The sequence below is a fragment of the Prunus persica genome, chromosome G1 (assembly GCF_000346465.2).
Source record: "Prunus persica cultivar Lovell chromosome G1, Prunus_persica_NCBIv2, whole genome shotgun sequence".
Taxonomy (NCBI): Eukaryota; Viridiplantae; Streptophyta; class Magnoliopsida; order Rosales; family Rosaceae; genus Prunus; species Prunus persica.
The window spans coordinates 33,440,097-33,452,267 of NC_034009.1; the positions used below are offsets into that span (position 1 = coordinate 33,440,097).

The 12,171-nt window shown below is 36.4% G+C and overlaps 2 protein-coding genes across 2 annotated transcripts; both read right to left on the reverse strand.

Moving 5' to 3' along the window:
* Nucleotides 3,753-5,401, reverse strand: LOC18791630 (E3 ubiquitin-protein ligase CIP8). The gene has a single exon (XM_020554581.1). The coding sequence runs from the start codon at nucleotides 5,113-5,115 to the stop codon at nucleotides 4,024-4,026; it is 1,092 nt and encodes a 363-aa protein (XP_020410170.1). The 5' UTR covers nucleotides 5,116-5,401; the 3' UTR covers nucleotides 3,753-4,023.
* LOC18788943 lies at nucleotides 8,003-9,111 on the reverse strand. Its single transcript, XM_007225853.2, has one exon. It carries the CDS (start codon nucleotides 8,675-8,677, stop codon nucleotides 8,342-8,344), a length of 336 nt encoding a protein of 111 aa, XP_007225915.1. The 5' UTR covers nucleotides 8,678-9,111; the 3' UTR covers nucleotides 8,003-8,341.

A 12,171-nucleotide genomic window follows, 5' to 3' on the forward strand; every position in this document is an offset into this window, starting at 1 on the left:
ACTTGGTACCCTCGGGGGTCGATAAAAGGCCTCCATGCCAAGATCTAACGGGACAAAGGTGTATTTGAACACCGGCCCTACCACTGTGGTGCTAAGTTCGACCAGAGGCGCATCAATGACCAACATGCATGATCAGACCCTTGTCAAGTCAAACACTCCACCCATTTGATAAATAGCCTGGCAAGTGAGATAGATCAGTTAATGTACATCTCATCCAAGACCAGGTGTTGCCTTACCTTTTGAACCCCAAGCGAACAGGTTGGTGATGGAAATGGATCATTTAATGTACCTTCCATCCAAAGCCACATGTCACTCCGTTCGTTTGGTACACAGGACTGTCTTGGCATGGACTATGCTTAGGGACTGGCTTGGCTTGGCTTGGCTTGGTCTAAGTTGGATAACACTTATCCTGCGTTTGGTGTATGCTTGGACTAGGACTATAATTTTTTTATTTTTTCAAAAATATCTATATATATATGTATATATGTATTTTATAATATATATAATATATATGTATATACATGTATATAAGTATATTATAATAATATTATATATTTTAAATAATATAAACGTACATACATATATATAAGTGTATATAGGTGTATATATGCATATTATAATATACATGGGTATAATACATATACATATATTTATATATATGTATGTATATTATAATATATAATATATATGGGTATGTTATAATAATAATAATAATAATAATAATAATATACATATATATATATACGTGTATATATGTATATTATATATGTATGTATATATATGTATATTATATATACATATGTATATACATGTATTTTATAATATATATTATATATATACGTATATACATGTATATAATATATGTGTATATAGGTGTATCTATATATTATAATATATACATGGGTATAATACATATACATATACATATGTATATTATAATAGATAATATATATGGGTATGTTATAATAATAATAATATACATGTATATACGTGTATATATGTATATTATAATATATATATACATATAGTATAAATATATAATGTATATGTCTATATACGTGTGTATATGTATATTATAATACATACATGGGTATAATATATACACATATATGTATATATATTATATATGTATATATGTGTTTATATATATACATGTATATACGTGTATATATGTACATTAATATATAATATAATATATATTACATATATACATGTATACATGTATGCTATTATTATAATATTAATATGTATGTGTATATGAGTATATTATAATAATAATATATACACATATCTATATGTATTTATACTATATTATATATGTATATATGTGTATATATATATATATACTTGTATATGTGTATATACATGTATATATGTACATTATAGTATATGTGTATGTAATAATAATAATAATAATAATATATGTTATTAGTATTACAATATAATATATGCATCTCATACATTGGTAAACATAGGACTAGCTAATCCTCCCTTTCTACATGGGATTAGTAGTCCCCTCCTAAGGAGGTGTTTTTGGTGGGCCCGGTATTAACAATCCCATCTAAGACTAGAATTAAATGAAACAAACATGGTACTAAATTTAGTCCAAGCCAGTCCAAGCCAAGCCTGTGTACCAAACGACCCCTATTTCTTTTCTCTCCACCTTACTACCACTTCCGACTTAACCATCGGAGGGAGTTTATCTGGGACCAACCCTAGTTCGCTCATATTCTAATAGCTGTTCAAAGTCTGCAAGCCTTCTACGAAGAGCATCCCAACCCAGAAGATCTGGTACAGGCCTTAACCTTAATTCACGCTCATACTATACATTATACAAGAAGGATACGCTGTTTACAAGCTTTTTGGGCCAAGCAAGAAGTTGTTTATATCATGGCCAATGGCCTCTCAATTGCAATGTCATTTAGGCAGTGATTCTTTTCTTTTTTTCCCGGTTTGAAAAATGATTAATTCATCAAGCTGCATTTTATCTTAAATGTAAGGAAATTTTGACCAAACAGTTTTATTACGAACCAAAATGTTTACTTACAAATCCTCATAAAATGTTTATGAAATTGAAAATTTTGTTGTAAAAACCCGGCGTGGCGTGGCGTCGAATTCGATGGTATGTATGTGGTACAAAGAAGACTTTGGTTGCATTATATATGTACAAGTAGAAACTGTCCTCGCCGCTTCCTATTCGACCAAATCAACTTGAGGTCAAGTATTCCGAAAGAAAAAGACGGGATAACTTCCAACTCCGACGTGTGACCTTCCCCGAAAAATCTTAATTTTAATTTCAAGTGAAAGCTATAGTGTTTCTCACCCAACTGAATGTGCCCAAATATAATTTGCATCGGTAAACTCTAGGATTGAAGTGATAGCGTCAATTAAACGATCAATTGTATGATTTGCGCTTCTTTCAAAATACACCGTGTGCAAGGATGAACCCTAGTTGAAAATACTCCCATCGTTTATACTGATGATCAGCAGTTTAACCCTCTATCAATAACAAAACTGACGATTAATCCTGCATAATTCACCTCATCAAAACAAAATTCAAGCACATTCTAAAATGACATTGCAATTACTAACGAGTCTTTGGCAAACAAGCAAACTAACCAAACATGCTCGCGGCCTGCCAATTAGCTACTAACAGAAATTCCTGGTAACCCTTCCCCGACTGCTATAAACTCCAAGACATGCCTTTTAGTTAACTTCGTGATTCAAATAAGTCAAGTGGATGCTCAAATTGGAAGGTTCACCTTAAGGGACAACCTCTTCCACCAATTTGTCAGTCTAGCTGGACTGACTTGAGGCATTCTCATATCAGACATCAATTGTTGCAGTATCTCATCCCTTTCCATTTTGGCTCGATATCATTTGAGTCAGACGATTCAAAATTCTAAAGATATAGTCGATTGTTCTTCAGCTTGTATAATATTTTCCTATTGGCGTTTATGATGACCAAATGCACAGAGAATAAAGACTTATTACATGAAGCTTATGCTTACCAAATAAAGAAACAGCACTTTTAAATCCATGAATATCCAGCCTTGCTTTATTTGAAAACAAATGGTAAAGATGATGCCATTTGATTCTGAACAGAAATGCGGAAGAAGTTTACTGGTAACACTCTAATTCAAATTTCAATTTCAGGGAGAGATGGGAGACAACCCTTAATCACTACATTAGATACATGGAAAATGCCTAGATAGTTAAGTGCATAGCAGAGCAAAGCACACAACCAAAACATAATAAAGCAGATCATATCAATTGGATTTTGCCAATTCATAATCAAACTCCTAAGCACAACTCAGCAAAGCATTTCTTTACCTGACAGCCCTTGCTTGCATCCATCTATATTAAAAGGGTACCATTATCACATTTTTTAAAAGAGGGGGTAGAGGGAGCCACAAGTTCCCGCCACATAGAACTCTCATGACAAAGGGGGGCGATACATATCGAAGTCAAACACAAATTTACAAATCAAATTCATTTCATCCATTTTCAAGACTCTAGACCATACACTTCCAGAGCAAACAACACACAATCCAGGTAATAATATGACAAGGGCATACACTTCCACGAGATGCATTACAACTGTGGAAAGCACAGAATCAGAAAATTGCAGCTTGCAGTGTCTCTGAATATAAAAAACAAAAACAAAAACAACGGGTTTAAACAAGACGATTTTGGGAAAACAGTAAGTCAGAACTTAATACTCTTTCAAGCACAAAATAAGAACTTAAAGAGAAAGAAACAGTCCTTGTATATTGTAGCATATATGATAAGACGTAGAAAATTAAACATGAGCAAATACCACCAGCAAATTGAGTTAAATTATTATTTACATCCAGAAGAAAATGGAAAAAAATGAAAACAGATCTCAATTTCTTCTTAGAATCGTCTACTAAACTAATAAACAAACAAAAGCAAGTAAATAAATTACAAATACAAAAAGAAAAAGGAAAAATGAGAAGGGGAAGAGGGTTGTAATAGGAGAAACAGTGATACCGATTCGAATCAATGGGAGACCGAATTATCTCCACCAGAACCGGAAGCTCCGTCTGCACTGATAGTCACAGTTCGCTTCTGCCTCTGCTCCTCATATTCAGGGTCATCGGTGGGCAGCTCGAACCGGCAAACCGGGCAAGAATTCCTGGAACTCAGCCAAGGCACAATGCAATCACCGTGGTACCCATGCCCACATGGCAGCTTCTTCGACACTTCACCAACATTCACCATATCCTTGCATATGGCGCACACTAAGGCCTCATCCTCCGACGCAATTTTGACCGTCGGTAACTCAGATACGGCGTTTTTGGACGCCGGTGGAGCCCCTCTCCTTCCAGCGTTATCACTTTCAGCCAAGGTCTGCAACAAAGCCTCATAGCCAGCTGCGTCCACGTAATCCTCGGGATTGCCGATATATCGGTCCGATTCGGGTACCTCAAGCCGGAACTCGATCGAGTTGTCCTCCAGTCCCATCAAGATCTCAGCCCAGTCCAGAATCCGGTTCCTGCCGGTCCTTGCTCGGGTCGCAATGTCTCGGATGCGGAGACGAAGCACATCGCGACGACGTCGTCTCACGTCTTGTTCATCGGTCTCTTGCTGATCCTCCTGGTTCTCTTCATCCTCGTTATCCGATCTATCTTCTTCGTCTTCTACTTCCTCCCCGGCTTCTTCATTTTCCTCACCTCCTTGGTTGTGAAACTCAACACTGTGCGCATCGTCTTCGTCCTCGTCGTTGTCCCACCCGTCCATCTCAATCCTGAAGAAATCATCCTCGGGCAAAGGATTTTGTGGCAGCGGTGGTGGAGCGTCCTCTTCACGCGCCGCTTGAGCGATTAAACGGAGCACCTGGAGGAAGGGAGAGCCGAAAGTCGGGTCGTCAACCTGATCCGTCGATTCAGATGGAGGATCCGACTGTGCATACGACACAGCCGGTATCGACTCGACGAACCCGTTCTTGCACTCGTGGCAGATGATGTCCGGCAGATTGGCGAGGGTTTCGATGGAAACGCGTTTGTTGCAGTGGTAGCACCAGTACTGCAGCGTCTCCGTCTCCGCCTCCGGCACAGATCGTGGTGGCGACTGAGATGGAGTTTCAGCCATTGCGTGTCGGTTTTGAAGATGTCCGATACGGCCAAGAAAGACCTTGTACGACAAACGAAAGAAGAAGGAGCGGAGAAAGTGGGGGCTGCAGATTAGATTCTTGAGGACCTGTACGCCGAGAGTGTCAATTGTGTACGGGAAACGCTTTGGTGTTGCTGGGTGGTTGCTTGCCTTGCGTTTTGAGCCGTTGGATGGAGTGTAATTTGATGATGTAAATTGGACAACAATGTTCGACCGAAACAAATTTTTGGACAAAACAATTAGCGGTCCATATGGGCGTGGAAGGTGGCTGGTACCGTAAATGCAATAACTAATAAGAGAGAAATGGAATTTGACCCCAAAACAAAAAAAAATAAATAGAGAAAGGGTTTTTCAATAAGATGAGTGAGTGTAACAAAGTAAACAAACCAACAAACCCTAAAATGTTCATTCTTTAATATATAAAAAACCTAATTATATCACCCCTAGCTCAGTATAAAGAATACGCAAAATATATGATTTTAGCAATAAAAAATGTATGTTCTATATAAAATTTAAAATAACAACAAACCATTGAAAATTAATTAAAGTGAATTCAGTACCAAATTAACAATTTTTAGTGGGAAAAAATATCGCAATACGCACGGTAGGGAAAGCGCCTTTGACCACATTTGAACTCTTTTTTCTTTTTCTTTTTTCTTTTTTTTTTGGTTTGTTTTTGTACAAAGGTAGAGTTAGGACCCCGTTTAGGATTGTGTTTTTTTTTTTCCCAAAACATGCTTCACTTTAAAGTTAAGCAATCTAAAGTATTTGGTAAAAATAAAATATCTCGTTTATTTTAAAAGTAGTAGCCTTTTGACAGTATCTTTTAAAAGCAAGCTCTCTGTTGCTTTTCGAAGTTATTTTTAAAAGAAGCATAGAAGAGTGTTTAATGAATTTTTTAATTCCCAAAATAACATCATTAATTTTTTAAAATGACACCACTTTCACCTCCACATCCAACTCAACCAACACCACCACAACTGCCACTGACACTACCACAAAATCCTCATCTGCCACCACCACCATCACAACCACTTCCTCTTCAACCTCCACCGTCATCTCCACCACCACCACTACCACCACATGATTAGTGCATAACACTTCAACATGATGTCTATTTTAATTATTATTCACAATTACAATAGATTTATATTAAAATTTACCAAACAATTTTGAGAGTGTTTTTTGTACTAACAACACTTTAAAAATATTGTTTACCAAACATAGAGCTACTTTACTTTACAGTTAATTATTTTTAAGCATATCATAAGCAACTTTTTTTTTAAGGGTAATGATTTCCCCACTCCAATTTTATCTACTTACACTCATTTTTTAGTTATAAAATAGAGTGTAAGTGGATAAAATTAGAATGGAGAAATCACCACTCTTTTTTAAAAGTGACAACAATCACAAATTGACCCTACATTAACACTCACCTTCCCTGGGCTATATAGCCAAGCCCAACCTTGGAAACAAATTTTTTTACAACATATAATAATTTTAATTTTTTTACATTTTAGTCCAACCCAATGAGATTTGGCATATAATTTCTTCAATTTTTATTGTGAGCTAGTGCTAGGGATGATTTTCGGACAGATTGGATGGGAATTAGGGGATTCTAATTCCATTCCAAAAAAAATCTTAATGAAAATTATATTCCAATTCTGTTCCAAAATACTTCGGAGTTTCAATACCCATTCCAATTCGAAAAGCTCTGAATTTTTGGAATATTTCGGAACTTACATATTTCATGTTTTTTTAAAAAAAAATTTCAGAAACTAGTTCAAAATTTTAAACATGCTCAACCATTTGAAGGATTTAAATTAACTCAAAGTTGAAAACTCATACCATAAGCTTGGAAAACTATTATATGCTAGTACTTAGAAATTGTTATACTTTATAAAATAACTTGTCTCTGTTTATTTGGTCATCAAATTATATTTAGTTCAACATAAAATTAGTAATTGTGTGTAGTACAAGCTTGAAACCCCAATATATTTCGGAATTCAAAATTTGTTGGAATCTCTAGATTCAATCCAATAATTTTTATCGGAATTTTCGGGTTTCGAAACTTTCAGATGTCATAATTGATTTGGACTTGTCAAAATCAAAAATTTTCAAAATAAAATCGGTTGGAATCGAATTTTCCATTCCAACTTGCACCCGTAGCTAGTGCACAAAAGTTATATTTTCCAATTCTAATAATGTCACATCCAACAAATTATAGTATAGTTGTTCCTGGGTTGTATTAGTTTTTCTTTCTTTGTTGACAAAATATTAGGCCACTCCTTCCAAAATACCCTTGATTTGTTATGTAAATAGTAAATATTTTAGCATAAGTTTAGTGTCACTATCATACCAATTCATTGTTGGTCTGTTGGTATTTATTTTTTCCTCAAATTATTTGACACGGAATAAATAGTGCGAGATGTGAGTGGACAGATGAGTCACTCACATTGCATATACACCATTTGTTCCGCACTAGAGGAAAACATGGGAAAGTAATTAATTTCTCATCCATAAGTGTCATTTCTCATGAATCAAACAGGGCCTTAGTAGTAGTTGCTTTGTTTTGGGGAAAAACTTTCCACTTTGTCTAGCAGGGAAGTAAATCGAATGGAAGCATGGCGTGATTACATCTAATCCGAGTTGACATTGGAGATCAGGACAGGATTTGCCATCACCAGACTGACTCACCCGCGAATATATATGTTCCTGTTTTAACAAAAAATTTAGTACAATCTTATATCTTAACACTCGTAGAAAAGTGAAAAAAAAGAAGAAGAAGATCCGATTATGGTCGGCTGTGACTAAAATGACCAGACAATGGAACCATGGCCACCGTCATGTTTTCAAATGGGAGATGTTTTAAGTAATGTAATTTTGTTGGGACAAATGTTCTTTTATTTATTTGTTTATTGGAGGGAAAACAAACAAAGCTTAATTTACAACTGACTCTTGCAGTTCCCAACTGTTAATTAGAGAGAGAAGTGTGAGCCCAATATTTATTTATAAGTATAACACACAATTGCATTACCTTGTCCGCATTAATTATTTATACACAATCATATTCCTCACTCGATCCAAAAAGCAAAACCCTCCATGTACGTCGTTCGTAGATAGACGCAAACACATCAACACATCAACACATCAACACATCAACGACCGAGAAAAAGATATTTTACCCACTTCAAGATTCCTGCTATCAATTTAACGACGAGCCGTAGCTGAGTTGGTGCGGGAGCCTAAGCCGGACCTCAGAAGCCGACGACTGGACAGCGACACCATGCCAGCAAATACCACCCTTGCACATGTCGTGGACATGAACAGAATGGTCGCGCCGGATTGCATACGTGGCTTTACGGGACACGTCCCACGTCAGAGTCGCAATCAGGATAAGGCACACCACGATGGTGGACACGATTAACACAAAGCCACCACTGAAGCTCTGACCAAACACCACCGCATACGCCTTGATCCCTGTGATCACTGCCACGTAGATCGTCGTCAAGTTCCCAGCCACTGCATCAGAAACCGCCATCTGCCTCGGCCCGCCTTGTTGAGAATGAGATAATAGAATTGAGAGACACTGATCTGCTAATTATTAGCTCTTTGACAAGTCTGGGGTGGCGGCTATTTAAAAGAGAAATGAAAGGGAGTCCACTTTTAAAAGAGAATTAATCAAAATTCAAAGGTTGCTTCTGCTAAACGCAAATCTGGACTGCTTTTGGAGGAAAATATTGAAAACTTGGAAGGGGTTTTAAGTCAAGAATGCGTCTTCTTGGAATGTTGGGAGTTTATTTAAAAGGATCAAAACGCAGTCGTATGGATGTATCTCAAATCTGATCAGTCAGCTCAGCTGTCATCTGATCTGCTGTCATGGTGGCAAATGTTGAATGTTGAGCTTATCTTCAGTTTTTGGGCGTTTCTTGCAAGGGAAAGTGGAAGGTATCATCTTTGTTGTCGTACATTCGCCTATTTTTTAATCAAACAAGATGATACCACGTGTCAACTTATTTCTCTCTTTTTGAGATATGGTAGCTTTTTACTTGGTTGTCCTTGTACCAGACTTGCCAAACAATCTATTTGAGTTATGTTAGGCAGTACAACGACGTCGTTGGCTGCACAACGTGCTTCTCATCTTGTTTGTCAATCTTCTTGTCTACTTCTCCCAAGGTACAATGACATTGGCCCACCCGATTTTTAGAGGGAGAGTTTTGGAAGTAAAATTGAATGAGGACTTAATAATGAAGATTGGTGGATGAGAAACTCTAATGTAAGCATGACATGGCTCGGAGCAATTCACCCCAAATTATATTTTGCTTGGATAGTTGTTATTGCTTAAAGTCTCCTCCTCCTTTTTTTTTTAAATTATGAGGTTGGATTAAAGTGTATAAGTGCGATGGTGAATATTATAGGACTATTGGATGGTGGTGGTGACCAAACTCTTCTACTAGGGCTAGGGGCCAACAAAAAGGAAGGGGAAAATAAGCCCCGAGATGCAACGAATATCTTGTGCATTGATCTTCTAAGGTCTTTTATTTATTTATTTTTATGTTTATTGAATATCTTGTACATTGATCTTCTAAGGTCTGGTACTTGATCATACACCTTGCATAATCAGATGCAACGAATTCAAGCTTGGACATGGATGAATGTGTATCTTTCTCGAAAGGCTTAAAGGGCTGGCAATATTTGAGATCCAAAGGAGGCATCGACCGAAGCACGGTTCAAAGTATTTCATTCATCTTTATCGCATTCAGTTTCATAAAATTAACCAAGCCTATGGGGTTGGGGAGTGTGTGGTGGCACTGACCCCTAACTAGGTAAAATAGTAAGTGAAATGCTTATTAAGAGTCAAACTTTGGTGTCAATGGGTCTAGCACAGTTAAAAAAAGCTTTGATTTGTATATTATTGGTCATTGAATCAAATTTTCATGGCATATTGAGAAACTCTCTCCCTTTATAGTTTAAATTATCGCTTATATTAAAAAAAAGAGTCAAACCTTGGTTCATTATCGCTCATAGTTGACAACCTCATTTAAACTCCTTAACTAAATTAAAATGATTTATTATCTCATAATTAAATCAAAAAAGGAGCACTGCATTTGTATGTATTTATAACTCATGCCGTCCGACTGGTAACTCCAGCCAGCAAAAAGAAATAATACAGATGCTATATATCATTGTTCCTACACAGAACTTCATTCCGCACCACCAGCATAACTTATTCAGTAGGTATCTACTTCATATAACTAATTATTATTATATAGCTTATCTGCTCCAAGATTAAAAATAAATAAATCAAATAGAATGTATATCCATAACAACATTTCCCCCTCCAACCCATACTCATTTTGGGACCACAAAGATTAGGCGTAAAACAAACATTAGAGTGAAATATAAGCGACATTCTTTGTATTATATTGCAATTACTTTAATTATTCTCCTCTACCCACCCTACAAACTATAAAAAGAAAATAAAAAAACATGCAACATTAAACAACGGCTATTCTTTTAGACCATTTGAGAAACAATAGCTGTGTCTCCAGATATGGCTGGTTAGAACCATTTATTGTATCGGTTTTATTTGTTTGATAAACCACAGATGCATTGGCGGATTGAGGATTGTGACCTCTTAGGGTCATAGTATAAAAGTGTCGAAATTTTTCTAAGAAGAAAATAACACTAAAAAACAAAATGTTGAAATGGTCCCTGTGTTTTATCTTATCGGCCAATTTAGTCCTTGTGTTATTAATTTGGCCAATTTAGTCCCTGTGTTTGTATCTGTTAACAAATTTGATCCTTTTAGTCAAAATTATGTTAAAACCTTAAAAAAGAACATTTAAAATTAATTTAAAATTTTGTAATTAATTGTAAAGATTTAAACTCAAATAATAATAATGCTAAAATGATTAAAACTCACACAACCTCAACCTCCAATGGTCTCGATTCTCGTAGGAAAAAAAAAAGGGTTCTTAGTAGAATTGATGCTTACTCTTTTCTTGCTGCAAATTTTCTTCTATCTTCTGTTTAAGATTTTCTCATACTCTACCCTTCATCTCTCTCTCTCTCGATCCATGGGTCTGGATGTCATCGACTTTTGCTACAGCCAGGATGATCAATTGGCGGTAGAGCCGTCAAGCTTACGGTGACTGGCTATGATGATCTTCATGATAGAGAGAGAGAGAGTGACACAGAGTTGTTGTAGTTTAGGTGGGGTTGGAATGGTGGTGAGGGTGGCTATGGTTTTGGGGTTGGAGTGGTGGTGGTGATGGTGGCTGGGTTTGGGAGGTGGTTGAGGTGTGTGCGCGAATTGGGGAAGGTGAAATTTAAAAGAAATATATTCCATTTTCAGTTTGAATTAAAAATTTTATCATCAATTACATTTTTTTTAAAATTAATTTTATATTTTTAAAGGAATGGACCACATTGACTAACATATACAAACACAAGAACCAAATTGGCCAAATTCATAACACGGGGACTAAATTGGCCTATGAGATAAAACACAGGGACCATTTTAACATTTAAGCCAAACAAAAATATAGTACTTCTATTCATAATTCATGGCAAAACTAATAATACAAACTACAATTATCAATATCTCATTGTTGAGGCCCAAAAAATCCAACGATGGGCTCAAATATATTTCTAGCCCAGTACGACACCTAACTTGGGAAGAAACTCGACTTGGGTACGCAAGAGTTCATCATATGTGTTTGCACACGTGTCACGCCAAGCAAATATGCAATACGCCACGCAGAAATGTCGTAACAAGCCCGTAAAATATACTAGCTCCATGAACCGCGCTTATTATCCCGTCAAGTGCCATTTGGCCCGGTCATAGCCCATTACAATATGGCAAAGCTCAAGTATAAGCACGCCAAATAACATGCAAGCTTAAGTGGGCCCAAGCCACGCGAATGCCTAGGGCTTGCTGAGCGGGTTGTGGTATTGATGGTTACGAGTATTCACGAGGCCCATTGATAGTCCAAGGAATATAAGTTTTGGGCTACTTGGGAGCACCAAAAC

Bases quoted from the DNA above. Each gene is read 5' to 3' on its own strand.
- LOC18791630 (XM_020554581.1), bottom strand. From the start codon at position 5,115: ATGGCTGAAACTCCATCTCAGTCGCCACCACGATCTGTGCCGGAGGCG.
- LOC18788943 (XM_007225853.2), bottom strand. From the start codon at position 8,677: ATGGCGGTTTCTGATGCAGTGGCTGGGAACTTGACGACGATCTACGTG.